The 16,833-nt window shown below is 43.8% G+C and overlaps 1 protein-coding gene and 1 long non-coding RNA gene across 9 annotated transcripts in view; one reads left to right on the forward strand and one right to left on the reverse strand.

Annotated features, from left to right (window-relative positions):
• LOC145722722 (uncharacterized) overlaps positions 1-12,362 on the reverse strand; it is a 23,359-nt gene extending 10,997 nt beyond the window's left edge. Inside the window, exons 1-3 of one of the 2 annotated variants that reach the window (XR_014147197.1) lie at positions 12,096-12,362; positions 8,099-8,170; positions 3,452-3,859 (exon numbers count right to left, since the gene is read on the reverse strand). This is a non-coding gene — a long non-coding RNA (uncharacterized LOC145722722). Of the gene's footprint in view, positions 1-3,451; positions 3,860-8,098; positions 8,171-12,095 lie in introns of those variants that run through there. The other variant, XR_014147198.1, reaches the window with a different exon arrangement.
• Positions 1-16,302, forward strand: part of PPP2R2B (protein phosphatase 2 regulatory subunit Bbeta) — a 444,097-nt gene extending 427,795 nt beyond the window's left edge. For all 7 annotated transcript variants that reach the window (XM_081826892.1, XM_081826894.1, XM_081826893.1 and 4 more), the window contains 3 exons: positions 3,848-4,017; positions 12,898-12,989; positions 15,579-16,302. In XM_081826892.1, the coding sequence (XP_081683018.1) occupies positions 3,848-4,017; positions 12,898-12,989; positions 15,579-15,858 (542 nt within the window). In that variant the 3' untranslated portion in view covers positions 15,859-16,302. The remainder of the gene's footprint in view (positions 1-3,847; positions 4,018-12,897; positions 12,990-15,578) is intronic.
• Positions 16,303-16,833: the final 531 nt, after the last annotated feature.

Raw genomic sequence — 16,833 nt, forward strand, 5'->3', positions numbered from 1 at the left:
GATTATTGAAAGATAGGAATTAATTGTCATCATGTTGCCTGTGAAGACCTTGTTTTTATTGATTGTCCCTGTAAATTTCTGTTGTAGATCACTCTTGGGGTCTTTCTCCTTTTATAGAACCCCCCTTAATATTTCTTTCAGGGCCGGCCATGGTCACATATTCTTTCAGTTTCTGCCAGTCTTGGAAGCTCTGCATCTCTCCATCCATTCTAAATGACAGCCTTGCTGGATAAAGTATTCTTGGCTGCATGTTCTTCTCGTTTAGTACCCTGAATATGTCTTGCCAGGCCTTTCTGGCTTGCCAGGTCTCTGTGGATAGGTCTGACATTATTCTGATGTTCCTCCCTCTGTACGTAAGGAATCTCTTCTCCCTAACTGCCCTTAAGATGGTTTCCTTGGTTCTAAGATTTGTGAGTTTTACTATTACATGTTGGGGTGTTGGCCTGTTTTCCTTGATCTTAGGAGGGGTCCTCTCTGCCTCTAGGACACGAATGTTTGTTTCATTCCCCAGATTAGGGAAGTTCTCAGCTATGATTTGCTCAAATACATCTTCTAGTCCTCTCTCTCTCCCCACCCCCTTGGGATTCCAATAATTCTGACATTGGAACATTTCAGGTGTCACTTATTTCTCTGATTCTATTTTCTTGGATTCTGAGTTGTTATTTCCTGGCCTCCTCTCTTTCCTTTTTATCTATTAATTGGTCTTCTAGGTCACTAATTCATTCTTCTGCCTCACTAACCCTAGCTGTTAGATTATCTAGATTAGATTGGATCTCATTGATAACATTTTTAAGTTCTGCCAATTCAGCTTTCATTTCTGCCCTTAGAGACTCTATGTTGCCATTAATTGATTTCTCCATTCTAGCTATTGTCTTCACAATTGCTAACCTGAATTCCATCTCTGACATCTTGGTTATATCTGAATCCATTTGTAAATCTGTGGCATAAGTCATAGTCTCTGAGTCTTTCCTATTCTGGGGGTTCCTCCTCCTAGTCATTCTGTTGAGGGGTGGTTGAGGGAATGTATAGAGTCCAAATTATTGACCACAACCGAAGCAAGATGCACCCTGTTTTCTAGGGACCTTAGGGTTGCTGGCCTCTTGTTCTCCCAGGCTGTCTTCTGGGGCAGGGGCCTGCCTCGCTGTTACTCAGGCAACCCTGTTTGGGCAGAGTTGCTCTGCCCCCTATGGTGGGGGATGGGCTCAGTGGGAATCAGTCTTTGGGGGGGCTTTTATTCTCTGGTGGCTTTCCGCATCTCTTCCTAGAGTCAGAGCCCAAGAGAGAGACCGTTTCCAACCCTCTGCCTCAGAGCAGAGAGATCAGTCTGTTCTTCAGTGAGCTCTCCAGGCCACACTATCTGTTTCTGTCCGTGCTGCTATAAACTGCAGCGTCCTGGGTTGTGCGCCCCTCCGCAGCACTCCCAGTCCTCGCCTCTAGGTAGGGGCTCGTCTCTGCCCTTTGTGCTTCTAAAACCGCCAGCCACCCCCCAGTTCGCACATGCTGCCCCGCCACTCTGGGTTTCCATCCGGGGGCTGCCCTAAAGTCCTTTCCCCATCGCTACCGGTCTGCAAGTCTGTGCCCCATCCCCAATGCGGAAGGCTGTCGCTCACTGGTGGTGTAGGATCCCCACGGCCAGGCTCCCTCCCGCTGCTGTTTATCCTCCGATATCTGCCCACAGAATCACGGCTTCCTGCTTCGTACCTCAAAACCAACTGCCTGGGGTATTCTGTTTGTGGAGATCCAGGTCTGTCTGCTTACATCTCAGGCTAATTTCATGGGTGTTCAGAGTGCTCTGGTAGAGCTATCCAGCTCAATTCCAGGGACCGGTTGGGATTTTTAACTGATCCCTTCCCATTTACTGCAGGTGCATCAGGGGGAGATGACCATGCCTCAGGGCTCCCACTTGTCTGTTGAGTTGTTTGCATGGGGCTTGCCTGAAGTTTGTAAGTCCCCAGCCCTAATGAGAGTCCCTGGAAGAGAAGAGAAACTAATGTGAAAATCTAGTTCTCAATTATGAGGACATCAGTCAGAGTCCAGGGGACTTCCTGAATGCTTGATTAAAGTCCAAGAGGTTTTTCTGTTTCGGTGGGTTTAATTCTCAAGTTCAATTCTGACTGATGAGGGTTTTTTGTGGTTCTCTTAAATGGTGAAGTAACAATTAGAATTTTGGTTTGGCTCAGAGTTTAATTCAGCAAGGTTTGAAAGACAACTCATTATAGCCTTAGGTTTTCTACATAGAATTAGATACTGACTCTGAGTGTGTTGAGCAGGCAGGAAAGAGAAAGCTCTGGAGGATGTGTTAACTTGCAGACTGGTGTTTTGTTTAGCCTAAAATTGAGTATGGTTCCACTTAACAAGTGTTTGTATCACAATTACCATTGTTATAGGTTAAAAGTAAGTATGGACAAATGCATATAACTCCCCATCAGACATGCTGAGCCCCCAGATGGCAAAGAATTCATTCACTGATCTAGCTTTGGTTCTAATCAAGCAACACATGTTTATTGAACATTTGTATGCAAGACTTTCAGTACAAAGGAAAACCAGAAAGGAGCTGACAATGCTGTTGAGATAAAAACAAATGCAAGGATTGTTAAATCATAATGTGAGAGTACCTGAGGTCCTATTAAACAAGTGGGCCAGACCAAGTGTAGGGGGCTTCCACAAAATGATCATTTAAGGCTAAGAGTCCCTCAGAATTTGAGTCAATGAAGGCAGAACAATCAGGCATACAAATGGGAAAGGTCAAGATATACCAAAGCTATATTCTATACATTCAGTTTGAACCAGAGAAGTTCAAAATCAAGGTAGATATAGTACACCAGCTTCTGATGGGATTTGCTGTCCAGCTGAGGAGGTTTGCATTCATTCCTTTAAGTGGAAATCAGATGAAGCTACTGAGAAGTAATAAGTGCCTGGATATCAGAACAAATGGACAATATATACAAAGGACATGACTGAGGCTCAGCCAAGTGCCACTATTAAAAACTGTGACCTAGAGATATGAAAATCAAGCTTGACCATGAATATTCATAGCAGCATTATTTGTAGTAGCCACAAAGTAGAAACCCAGGCGTTTATCAAGTGTTTAAGCGATACACCAAATGTGATATATCCATACAATGGGTTATTATTCAACCATAAAAAGGAATGAAGTGCTGATATATACTACAGGATGGATGAACCATGGAGATAGTACTGAGGGAAAGCAGCCAGTCACAGAAAAACTCTATCTCATATAATTCCATTTAGGGGAAATATCCAGATTAGGCAATTTCATAGAACAAAAAAACAGTCATTTCCTAGGGCTGCAGGAGTAGGGAATGAGGAGTAACTACAAATGGGTATAGAATTTGGGGGCAGGGGGCCAGTTGATGAAATAGTTTGAAATTTAGACTGTGGCAATGCTTATACAATTATGTGATTATACTGAAAAAAAACCAATGAACTGTAAACTTCAAATGAGCAGATTTTATTGTATGTAATTTTATATCTCAAGAAAGCTATAAACACATTTTTTAAGCATCTCAGATGCTCCTGGTGTTGATAGGAGCAGTGACACACAAAGACCAGGGGAATTGTGAAATAGATACATCACCTCGGAGCTTGGCAAGGCTCTGTGCCAGATCTCTGGATGGTACAGGTCCCATGCAAGTCCTTCCATGAGAAAGAAAATACAGAAACCAGTGACTGCTTTTTCTGCTTCCAGGTTCTTGATTGGTAACGTACTTACATCCTGCAGATTCTACTCCAAGTTAGACTGTTGGCTTTCTAGCTGGCCCAAATGTGGTAGGGTTAGTTGATAAGGATGTACTTATTTTCTCTCATTTTTGCTTCTGTTCTGCAGTTTTTGAAGAGCCTGAAGATCCAAGCAACAGGTCATTTTTCTCTGAAATTATCTCTTCGATTTCGGATGTGAAGTTCAGCCACAGTGGGAGGTATATCATGACCAGAGACTATCTGACCGTTAAAGTTTGGGATCTCAACATGGAAAACCGCCCTATTGAGACTTACCAGGTATGGACCCCCACCCACCCATAGGTACATAAGGCACTTCCTTTGTGGGCCTCCACATCAGCTTCTGCCACAAAGGCTTACAGTGCACAAGAGTAAGAGACCGTACATCATCATATCATATATATTCAATAAAATGGTATAGTTTATAAGGGCCATAGGATATTAGACAAGGGTACATAAGGAGGAGCTTGAATTCCATTTAAGCTGTATCTACTGAGCATTTAATGTGGGATGGATACTGTAGATAGAAAGGTACACAAGACAGACATGGTCCTGCTCTCCTAGAGCTGATGACTGGTAGAGAAGCCTGATGATGAATAGGGGATTGAGTAGGCAGTGAGGCTAGAGATGGTACTGGGTGCTTGGGAGCACAGACAAGGAGGGTCAGCCTGGTGAGAAGAGACCCAAAGGCTGACCCTTGATTGAACTAGCCAGAAGGATAGTGTGTTCATAGATGCTGTGTTCAGAAAGGAGTTATTTGTATATTAAATATAGAACATGGGCAGAAAGAAGAGTCTGGAAATGTAGGCCCTGGTAAAGAAGATTTCGTTATTTTGTCTTCAGCGTGAGTACAATGGAAAACCATTAAAAGGTTTTACACTGGAAATGACAGGAGGAGATGATGGCAATTGGCGCTGGAATGGTGGCATGCAGATAGAGGGAGGAGAGTCTATGAGGTGCACTTGCCAAATCAATGTGGAGGGAAGAAGAGTTAAGACTGTACAGGTTGTTAGCGTAAGCATTGGCTAAATGGTTGGTAGATTGATGGACAAAGGGAACAAAGGAGAAGGCAGTGTTTAGAATACAATGGCCTTTTTTAGAAGATGGAAGACTAGACTTTGAGGTAGAAAGGATTTGAAGAAGCTCATTTCAGGTACGAGCACAATAGAAGCAAAGATAAAGAGGCAGGGATAAACTGGTCTTTTTTAAAGATAATTTTGGTTTAGATTAAAAGAGGTGTGAAAATTTTAGATAGAGGGATTTAACTTACATATTTTTTCTTGAGACAGAATTCAGATACTGTAATATTCACCCTTTCAAAGTCTACCAAAGTTGTGGAACCCTCAACCACTCCAATTTCAGAACATTTTCATCACTAACATTCTGATTGTGCTGCGGAGGAGAGACTATAGGGGGAGATGGAAGGAGATAGGACAGTTAACAAGTTATTGCAACATTCTGGCAAACGCTGATAGTAGCTTAGATGAGGGTGTGAGCAATGGGGGTGACCAGATTCTTAATATATTTTCATGGTAAAATCAACAGGACTTAACAAATTGGATATGTGATGTAAGAGGAAAAGAAGCACCAGGGATCATTCCAAGGTTTTTATCCTGAGCAATTGGGAAAATGGTGGTGCCATTTTATGTAGATGAGGAAATCACAATTTATTTTGGGACATGTAGAGCCAAGTAAACACCCAGAAATTGCAAGTAGACAGCTCAGTTTGAGTTTGGGTATACCTTAGCTTAGAGAAAAGAAGCGGTCAGGACCATGCCCTGGGAACTCAGTGTTTACAGGTTGGGAAGAGGAAAAGTGAGAAGGATGTTCTAGGAGCCAAGTAAAGAGACTATTTCAAGGAGGAGAAATCACCAACTACCAAATGCTGTTGCTGAATCAAGTAGGAAAGGATTGAAAATTGGCCATTGGATTTAGTAATGAGATAGGTGTAGGTGAATGGCATTAATGAAGGTCTGATTGGAGTGGGTTTTGAGAGAGACTGTAAATAGGAGATGTGAGTGTAATGAGTACAGGTAGCTCTTCCAAGAAATTTTAGTCTAAGGGGCAACAGCGAAATGGGGTGGTAGCAGCAATGGGATACAGGCATAAGGAAGTTATGGATACAGGCATAAGGAAGTTATCACAGCATCATTTATGCTGAGGGGAATAAGCCAGGAGAGAAAGAATTCAAGCAGTTGACTCCTTGGGGGAAGCAATTGCCTCGAGGCAGGTGTTGTAGGCCGTACATGGGAAGATGGACAATTCATCCATCAAAGGAAGGAGAGAAGAGTAAATAGCTATGGATCCATTGTGTTGGTAGCCATAGATGGTTTCTTCTTGTTGCTTCTATTTTCTCATAAAATAAGAAGAGTGAGAAAGAAAAGTGTAAAATACGCATCTAAGAGAGTTGAGTACAATGGAAGGAGAGAGATACTTAAGGTGTGACTGTAATGATGGGCCATTAAACCTCAGGTAGATAAGGAGGGAGATAATGTGTGAAGAAAAGTAGACAGAATAATGGATTTGAAGAATTGATAGAATCAAGATAGTAAAGAGTGAACTAAGAAGATAGGAGGTAGCATTAGAACAGTACTTGTTCAACAGGTATAATTAGGGTCGTGGCAAGTCTTATCATGTGGCCAAGGAAGCAAAGGAAAAAACACATTGAAAATGATGAGGCCAACTGAGAGACCAGAGTAATGATCCACGAAGAATAATGGCAGGGGATCCAGGTGCTAAAATTGCTTCAAGGAATGTGGCAGCGGGGCTCAGAACTGTTGCTAACTATAACAAGGTAGTCAGCAGGGAGTTTAGTTGGTGACATGACTTCAAAGGAGCTGAGGGCTTTAGAACAGGAATCATCGCCTGGAACAGCAAGGAGCCCACCTACCCTACTTTGACACATGAGTGGCCACAGGACAAGCCAATCTTTCAGAAGAAATTCAGAGAGAAGATTGAGGACCCCAAGGACTTTGACCAACTGTGAGTAATGCAGGGGCCAGAATTAGGTGGTTGAGATAGTCTGCCCTATATATTTGGGGTCTTCCTGTCCCCCAGATCCTTCCAGACTTCAGGGCCCCACTTCACAGCACCTGCCTTGAGGCTCTCACCTTCACGTTCAGCCCAGGGCTAAGCCAACTCGTGTGTCCTCTTCCAGCTGCACACACCTCTCGTGTTACAGAGGGCAATGACAACTAGAACCTGAGTGTGGGTGGTATGGACAGACTTGTGGCCTGCTGGCCAGACCAGATGAGAGAAAACTGGATTTAGTCTCTTCAGTGGCAGGAGCAATTAGTACTTTCATTTTAGAGAAAGGCTTTAAGAGCAAAGCTGGTTTTAGAACCCAGTAAGCTAGCTAGGACATGGAATAATCAGCATTTTAAGAGCGTAATTCTCAAAGCAAGTTCAGCTAGTGGTAGACATGGAAGTGCTCTTTGTCAAATGCTTTGAGATAGATAGATCTCATAGCACGCATATTGAAATGAAATATTACAGAAGTTTAACTTTAGATAGCATACTTCAAAGCAATTTAAATTTATATACTATACCCCAAATGGTAACATACTATATAAAAGATGGCAAGCAACTGAATTTCTAGAACACTGTTGAAAAAGATGGATTATTTCCCATTGGGCCAGCCTTCACCGTCACCAGTTACTAATGCCTTCCCTGTGGAGGGGAGAAAGTAATGTTCCTGCCGTGTATTTTCATACACGCATCAACTGGTCTCCAGCATCTTTCCAGAAATAAGAAACTGTAGACTTAAGTATCATTAGCTCTTCTCTGTAGATTTCAGTATCATCAGCTCTTTTCAAGCTCTCCTACAGAACAGGGGTTGGCAAACCATGGCTGGTGGGCCAAATCCAGTCTCCATCTGTTTTAGTAAAAAATTTTCCTGAAATACAGCCACACCTGATCATGGGTACATGGTTGCTTTCACGCTACAATGGCAGAGTTGAACAGATGTGATGGAGATGATATAGCCCACAGGCTTAAAATATCTGCTATGTGACTCTGTACAAGAGAAGTCTGTTGACCCCTGAAATCTAAGAACCAACCAACAGAGTTCACTCTTGCTGGGCCTCATGAGCAGTCCCATTATGTACAACACCAGGCTTCCACGAGTTCATGATTTGAGAACCTCTGTGTTGGGAGGCTAGTGTCAAGAAAGCCATACATAATAGGAACATGAAGAAAAAAGCATCAAATTGGGTGAGTTTTAAGTTTTCTCTTGCTCTGTGTTCTAGATGTTTCTAATCAATGTGTCTTACCTTATCCTCTCCTCTGATGGAGATAGGGCCATCTTGTTTGCCTAAGGTTTTGTTTTTTGTTTGAGCAACAGAACATAAATATAACATACCTTCATAGTAAATGTTCTTTTTCTTTAGATGACATCAAGTCAAGGCAGTAGGAGCTTCCCAAAATTTAGCTGCTGGGAGGAGAAAATACTGGTTCAGACTGGATTTTCTTTTAGATCCCTCCTGACTTTTGTCTTTCAAGAATTATTTGTAGAGTTCTAGGCAATGTGGTTCCTACTAATGGACCCACATTTCCAAATCACACATGTTTTGATACTTATAAACTTTCACCTTTGCCTTCTGTCTATATGTCAAGAAAAGTTTGTGAAGAAGAACATAGGCTGAGCCAAAAACAAATTTTAGTGATTATAGTGAGAGAAAATGATGACTATCCGTTTCTTATAATTTTGCAATTCCTTGACTCTTGTAGAATTCTAAGAGGTTCTGCATCATAGAAACCTGCTTAACCATTTGTTTTCAAAACTAGTTTCTCCCTTCTCAAAACACATCTCTGCCTTGCCTGAAAAGTGCTCCATATCAGATCAGTGGAATACGAGTAAGGGGGAGAGTAAGAAGCTATTTGGCTCATTTTTTTCTCCAAAAAGTAGGAGAGCTGGAGTACAGACATGTCTCATTTTATTACATTTCTGAATACTGCCTTTTTTTTTTTTTAATATACAAATTGAAGGTTGGCAGCAGCCCTGCATTGAGCAAGTCTACCGGCACCATTTTTCCAACAGCATTTGCTCATTTCATGTCTGTGTCACCTTTACCATTTTCAAGCTTTATTATTATTACTATTACACGTTATGACAATCTGTGATGAGTGATCTTTGACATTACTATTTTAACTGTGTTGGGGTGCCAGAACAGGGCCCATATAAAATGGTGAGCTTAAATAATTTATGTTGTGTGTGTTCTGCCTGCTCCACCAACCTGTCCTTCCTTCTCTCCTTCTCCTCTGGCCTCCGTATTCCCTGGACACAGCAATATTGAAATTAGGCCAGTTGATAACCCTCCCCTGGTTTCAAAGTGTTCATGTGAAAGAAAGAGTCACACATCTCTCACTTGAAATCAAAAGCTAGAAGTGATTAAGCATAGTGAGGAAATCATGTAAAAAGCAAAGCAGGCTGAAAGCTAGGCCTCTTGCACCCAACTGCCAAGTTGTGAATGTAAAGGAAAAGTTCTTGAAGGGAATTAAAAGTGCTACCCTAGTGAACAAATGAATGATGAGACACTGAAACAGCCTTAGGAGAAAGTTTGAGGGGTCTGGAGAGAAGATCAAACCAGCCCCAGCATCTCCTTAAGCCAAAGCATAATCCAGAGCAAGGCCCTAACTCTCCTCCATTCTCTGAAGGCTGAGAGTGGGGAAGAGGCTGCAGAAGAAAATTTAAAGCGAGGAGAGGTTCCACTTATAGAGCACTCATAAGGTTCAAGGAAAGAAGCCGTCTCCAAAACTTGAAAGCACAAGATTAGCAGCAAGGGCTGATACAGAAGCTGCAGCAAGTTCTCCAGAAGATCTAGCTGAGACAATTCATGAAGGTGACTACACCAAGCAACAGATTTTCAATGTGGACAAAACAGCCTTCAATTGGAAAAAGATGCCATCAAGGAGTTTCATAGCTATAGAGGGGAAGTCAGTACCTGGGTTCAAAGCGTCAAAGGACAGGCTGATTTCCTTGTTAGGAGCAAATGCAGCTGGTGACTAAGTTGAAGCCAAAGCTCATTTACTATTCTGAAAATCCTAGGGCCCTTAAGAAATATGCAAAATCTACTCTGCTTGTGCTCTATAAACGGAACAACACAGCCTGGATGACTGCACTGTGTTTACAACATGGCTTACTGAGTATTTTAAGCCCACGGTTGAGACCTACTGCTCATTGATGATGCACCTGGTCACCGAAGAGCTCTGAGGGAGATGTACAATGAGATTTATGTTGTTTTCATGCCTGCTAACATAACATCCATTCTGCAGCCTATGGATCAAGAAGTCATTTCGACTTTCAAGTCTTATTATTGAAGAACTACATTTCATAAGGCTATAGATGCCCTAGTGATTCCTCTGATGGGTGTAGGCAAAGTAAATGCAAAGCCTTCTGGAAAGGATTTGTTACTCTAGGTGCCATTAAGAACATTGGTGATTCATGGGAAGAAGTTAAACTATCAACATGCACAGGAGTTTGGAAGCAGTTGATTCCAGTCCTTGTGGATGAGTTTGAGAGGCTCCAAACTTTAATGAAGGAAACCACTGCAGATGTGGTGGAAATAGCAAGTGGAGCCTACAGATGGGACTGAACTTAAAAGGATGAGGACTTGCTTCTTACAGATGAGCAGAGCAAGTGGTTTCTTGAGCTGGAATCTACTGGCGAAGATGCTGTAGAGATTGTTGAAATGTCAACAAAGGATTTAGAATATCACATGAACTTAGTTGATAAAGCAGGAACAAGGTTTGAGAGGATCAACTCCAATTTTGAAAGAAGTTCTGCTGTGGGTAAAATGCTATCAAACAGTACCGCATGCTATAGAAGAAGCCTTTGTGAAAGACAGAGGCCATAGCTTTGGCACACTTTGTCTTATTTGAAGAAATTGCCACCCCCACACCAGCCTTCACCAACCACCACTGTGGCCAGTCAGGACAACCCTGAGGTATGACCTTCTACTACCAGAAAAAGGACAACTAGCTGGAAATCTCAGATGATTTGCATTTGTTCTCAGCAATTAAGTATTTTTTAATTAAGGTATATACATTTTTTTAGATAATGCAATTTACTGCATACTTAATAGAGTATAGTGTAAGCCTAACTTCTACATGCCCTGGGATACCAAAACGTTTATTTAACTCACTTTGTTACGATAGTCACTTTATTATCACCGTCTAGAACCCACAGTATCTTCGAGGTGTGCCTATACTAAAACAACAAACTTGGCTTCCATTGCCCGCTGGATCAATTCCCCACTTGGCATACTGCCATTCAGAAGCCACAGCTCTCTAGTTCCTCTATTACAAAGAACCCAGGAACAAGTCAATGAGAAGTCAAGACAAGACAAGAAAGATCTGGAGTTGGCAAAACTAGGACCCAGAGGCTCATTTTGTCTCCCACCTGTTTTATAAGTAAAGTTCTATTGGGACACAGCCCCACTCTTCTGTTTATGCATTACCTATGGCTACATTTGCATTACAAGGGCTGAGTTGAGAGGTCGCCACAGAAGTCCTATGGCCCACAAAGCATAAATATTGACTTTCTGGCCCTTGATAGAAAAGGTTTGCCGGGGCGCCTGGGTGGCTCAGTCGTTAAGCGTCTGCCTTCGGCTCAGGTCATGATCCCGGGGTCCTGGGATGGAGTCCCACGTCGGGCTCCCTGCTCTGCGGGAAGCCTGCTTCTCCCTCTCCCACTCCCCCTGCTTGTGTTCCTGCTCTCGCTATGTCTCTGTCAAATAAATAAATAAAATCTTTAAAAAAAAAAAAAAAAGAAAAGGTTTGCCAAACAATGGTCAAGATCAAGAATCAGTCCTTTTTTTGCCCACAGACTCTCTCCTCCTTCTTTGCTCAAAGACTCTTAACAATCACTAGAGATCTGCAGCCCTACAAAAAGAAATGGCCTTCTACATCAGACTTGTGCCACTTGGAATAGGCCCAAAAGGCGGCAGGAGAGGAAGGGAACGACAAGGAGTTAATTTATAACATAGATCTTAAGCGTGAGACGTAAACCTCACCCTCGCGTCCCCTTCTCCATCTAACAATGCCAGAAGCCCTGCCGCAGATGGATTCTCTTGTCACCAAAGCAATGAGGCGGGTACCCTGACAAGGCCCAGGACTGTTTGGTAACAGTCGTTTGCCGAGTTAGAAATACTTGCACTGTCCACATGACTCGGAGAGCTTTCCAATCCCCCAAAACATCTCAGGGAACATAGGGTGAATGACCCAACCATGCTGACTGGTCTCCCATAAAGTTCCCATCCAACAACTTCATGGGGCCCCAGCATCCCCTGCCCTTCCTCACTCTCAGGTGCGAACTTTCCTTCTTATTTCACTGAAAAATAGAAACAGGAGAGAATTACCCATGCTCCAGGACTGCATCCTTTACATCAGAGTCTCGTCAACAGCTTCACCTGCACAGGCCTTTCCAAATTATCATACCCAAAAATGAACGTGGCAAGTCCATCCTTCCGCTTGCTCAAGAGAAAGATCCAGGAGCCATCTTGACTCTCATTCTTCTTTCCACGCTTCACAGTTGCACCATCCACGAATCCTATCAGTTGTTCCTGCAAACATGCTGAGAAGCTGACTGCTTGCTCCCGCTGCTCCCGCCCTGCTCCACACCGTCATCTGCCACCAGGCTCTCAGTGGCCTCCCTGCCTCTGCTGCCTCACATTATCAATCATGACACAGCTCAGTGGTCCCTTCTGTGACGTCTCCTCACTTCGCTCAGCATAAAAGGCCCACGTGAACGCTCATCTGCCCCCATGCTAGGATGAAAGCACACCAGGGGTATTTTGTTCACTGCCTCTCCCAAGCACAGAGCTGGCAGGCCATAAACATTTGTTGAGTTAAAGACCAAATGAATAGTGTCCTCTAATGTGTATTTGCAAGTCAGTTTAGAAAATGGGACTCTATACCACCTACTGGGCCCTTCTGCCGGCCACCGGCTCCCTAAGCAAGCTTGCTTAATCCACACTCGCCACATAAGCAGCTCCCCAACCCATGGCTGCAAAGAGCCCAGCCTGGATTCAGACCCAGGCCATCCAATTCAAGGCACATGTATACTAGAAGAATTAACAGCTCACATCACCAGAGGAGGTCTTCACAGAAACGAGCATTTTTAAAATAGTAACTGACCCTCTTGATGTATTTCCCCAACAGGTGCATGACTACCTCCGCAGCAAGCTGTGCTCCCTCTACGAAAACGACTGCATTTTTGATAAATTTGAATGTGTGTGGAATGGGTCAGACAGGTAAGAGAGGCTCCGTGGCTAGGGAATCTTCCAGAGGTGAGCCCTGTATTTGCCGGGGCCCTGGGCAATTTATCCTAAGCAGGGCGTGGCCAAAGAGAGGTCAGAATCAGGCCCCAGGGCCTGGCAGGAATCCACTGTGTAGGTCCCTGGATTTCCCTTGAGGTCAGACCTGGATATAAGGGAGAGATGGAGTGAGACCCTTGAATCCTCTTTCAGGACTGGCACAGGTGACCATGAGACATCAACGAGAAAATCCCATGTCTTACACACCAGACGCCCCCAGAGCTAGGTCACCATGGCCGAAATAATTATTGCAAAGTGTGCTTTCTAGATCGAAAATTATCCCTAGACACTTCTAGTGTAGACCTGTCCAAAGGCCCCGGTAGTTCATTAGCTGAATTCTAGTTGGCCTCATTTATCATATTCCCTCAAAGTGATTTATTATTGTTTTAAGGCCTTTTATTTCAACAGTACTTCATATTACCTTCTAATAGTTCATTTTTAGTTTGACAAATACAGATGATTCCCCACCTTCCAGAACGAAAGGCAGGCTACCAGGGACTGATTTAGTGTTTTGAGGAACACAGCACCAACAATAGTGCTTGCAAGCACTACCTTTTGTCAGGGCAAGGCATTCAGGGATTGGAACTTTTAGTAAAAACAAGCGGTTTCTGGCCATTCTTTGGCTTTCTTTGCCAATGAACCAAAATGTGCCTTCTACATTAGGAGACCCGGAAAAAATCTCCACATGACAGAGGCCCCAAGTCACAGCACCCCATTGCTGTGGGTGGGAAGAGACGACAGAGCAGCTGTGATGTACGAACCAAAGCTCCTAAGGGGGAAAGGAGCGGGCCCCGAACCTGTGTTTCTAATTTTTATTTGTAGTTTATATTAATAAATTCTATTTGTTGTTATTGTCCTACTAACTTACCTTAACCTAGACTCACAAAGTACGTATTAGTCACCTTCGCCCACATCCTGTTATAGAATCCTGACCACAAGATGACAAGGTTGTTGTCATCATCCCCATTTTATAGCTGAGTAAACTGAGGCTCAGCAAGATAAAGCGACCTGCCCCAGCTCATGAGCTAGTACGTAGTAGAGACAAGAGTAGGAAGGTTTGAGTTTCAATCCTAAGATTGACATTCTTTTCATAACTTCACTACTTCTTTCCATAACCAAGAAAATTCTCAGTTCGGGTAAGGTTGAGAGTTTTTCTTTTTTTTCAAACCAACCAACAAAAACCAAAACACAAGGGCTTTCTCAGTTTAAAACCAAGCTGACTCATGGTGGAGGAAGCCTTGTTGGTTCATGGGAAGCATTGAGGCCAGTGGCGGAGTGCTAGGCCCTGGGGTCGGGCACATGGGGGTTGGAGGCCTGACTTGGCCATTTTGTCACAGTGAGCGAGTTCCTCACTTTTCCTCAGGTGTAAAGCCCCTATCTGGGATAACGGAAGTCCAGGTGAGATTGCGGGGGAGTCGAGCGCTCAGCACCCTACCTGATAAAGTAGCAACAGCTTCTTCCACTACAAACACGTTCACCACGTCTGTTTCCTGGGCCAGAGTTACACAAGCAAGCCCTTGACTGATTTGCCTGGCACAGCTGACCCCACAGCCCTGTCCCCCTGGCTGCGGCCCCATGCTCTCAGTTTTCCCCACACCTGTCTGCACACTCACGCCACATGAACGGAGAGGAGGTGCTGTCCTCTCCCATCCTCACCTCAGTTGGTCAGGGCTTCACCCACCAACGAGGCCAAGCCCCCGTGCTCCAGCAGCAGCCCCCGTGGGATGTTACTGAAGCAGCATGGTTCCCCCCCCCCCCACCCCAGCCTGTCCGTGTGTGCAAACTGTCACCTGTAAAGAGTCAGTCCCTTGCTTCTGGAAGGCTTGGCAGTCACTGCCCTCAGTCAGTCGTAAATCTGCCTGAGGGTGGAGAGCCCTTACAAAAAGGTGGATGCCATCGGTCAATCCACTAGCAAGTCTTTCCTCTCCCAAGTTCTTTTAAAATTTGAATTTGTTTACTCTCTTCCTGAGGGAGACCACGAGGACATCTGTTTTTTAGGTAAGTTTGCTGGCAAGGCTGAATTGAGAGCTGGTTCTTGGCAGGGGGAGGACACACCAGGCTCAGTGTGCTCATCTATCAGCGTTTCTCCCACTGTGCTGGCTGCAGAAAGCCTTAGACGTCCGGCCCAAGCCCCACTCCTGCAACCACACTTTCCGTGCGCATAACCAGTGTTCTCAAAAGTGTTCCTCCTGCCCTGACCTCTCTCCAGCCTCGCAATCCTAAGGGACGTAAGGCTGGGATCATTAAAACCGCAGGACTCACTCCCTGAGCCAAAGAACCAAAAGGGATCTATCCACAGAAGTAAGTAACAAGGAGGATTATCATGATCCTTCATTTCCCAACCAGCCTTCAAAACCGAGACCATGGTCACACTGTCGAGTCTGGGTTTTTGGTTTTTGGTGAAACCGATGGTGCCATAAGCTGGCCACGATGTGCTGTCATTGGCTCCAGAAAGACACAATGGGGATACGCTCCTGCCTTTCTCCAGAGTCCTCAGTGACTCCCTATTTCCTCTCTACCTTGCAGCGTCATCATGACAGGCTCCTACAACAACTTCTTCAGGATGTTCGACAGAAACACCAAGCGTGACGTCACCCTGGAGGCCTCAAGGGAAAACAGCAAACCCCGGGCTATCCTAAAACCGCGGAAAGTGTGCGTAGGGGGCAAGCGGAGAAAAGACGAGATCAGTGTCGACAGTCTGGACTTTAGCAAAAAGATCTTGCATACGGCTTGGCACCCTTCAGAAAATATTATAGCAGTGGCGGCTACAAATAACCTATATATATTCCAGGACAAGGTTAACTAGGAGGACAAGTTATTACTTAATAATCTCACATACTGAATACTAGTCAGACATGTTTTTAAATGTTTCTTTGGGTCTTCATTTGATGCATTGACATTAATTTCCCTATGCAGAAAACAATTGGAATAGAATTAAAAGGAGTCCAACTTTCCCAGATCCCCAGTTCTAAGAAACTTTTGTCAAACCCAATAGGTTCTGAGACATTTCTGTTTAGAATTGAGAGCTGCCAGCTAACACTAATTCTCCATAGTTGACTTGAATTTCTGATGCTTTTCTTGCCCGGTTTTCTCTGGTGGGTCCAGTGTTTTGTTTCTAGGTGTCTGCTGAGATAAAATGAGGTTGTCTGTAGTATTTAAAGAGAAAAGAGATAAGTTTTTTTTTAATTAAGCAATTCCATTTGATTGAAAAAAATCAACAAAAAAATAAACACCGTTTACTCTTAGAGAATTTCTCCTTTTTCTTTTTTTTGTGAAAAAAAATCACAAGCAGTCAGCATCTCCCTCCCCTGCCACACTTTTTATTAACAGTCTCATTTGAAGCAGAGATTTATGTCACGAGGCAGCGAAGGGGATGCAGAATGAGAAGGGAGGTGCTATACTCTTTTTTCTGAAAGCGCCATAGAAACAGCCTGAGAATTTGGCCAGGAAGCCCCATGAATGCTTCAGGGGACATAAAGAGAACACTTTCTACACAGTGCTTCTCAGAGTTAGCTTGGCAAGGCCATGTGGGGCCAAATTCCATCTGCTGCTTTGTTACTCTTGCTTTTTGTCATTTTAAATGGCTCCATATAATCCTCCACTTAGACGTTCGTTGGCTTTTTCTCTTCAACCTTTTCCAGCTTACTTATTCCATTGACTTCTTTTTTTAATTTTTTTTTTTTTAAAGATTTTATTTATTTATTTGACAGAGAGAGACACAGCGAGAGAGGGAACACAAGCAGGGGGAGTGGGAGAGGGAGAAGCAGGAGAGGGAGAAGTA

The sequence above is a fragment of the Leptonychotes weddellii genome, chromosome 7 (genome assembly GCF_054177405.1).
Source record: "Leptonychotes weddellii isolate Sample4059 chromosome 7, ASM5417740v2, whole genome shotgun sequence".
Classification (NCBI taxonomy): Eukaryota; Metazoa; Chordata; class Mammalia; order Carnivora; family Phocidae; genus Leptonychotes; species Leptonychotes weddellii.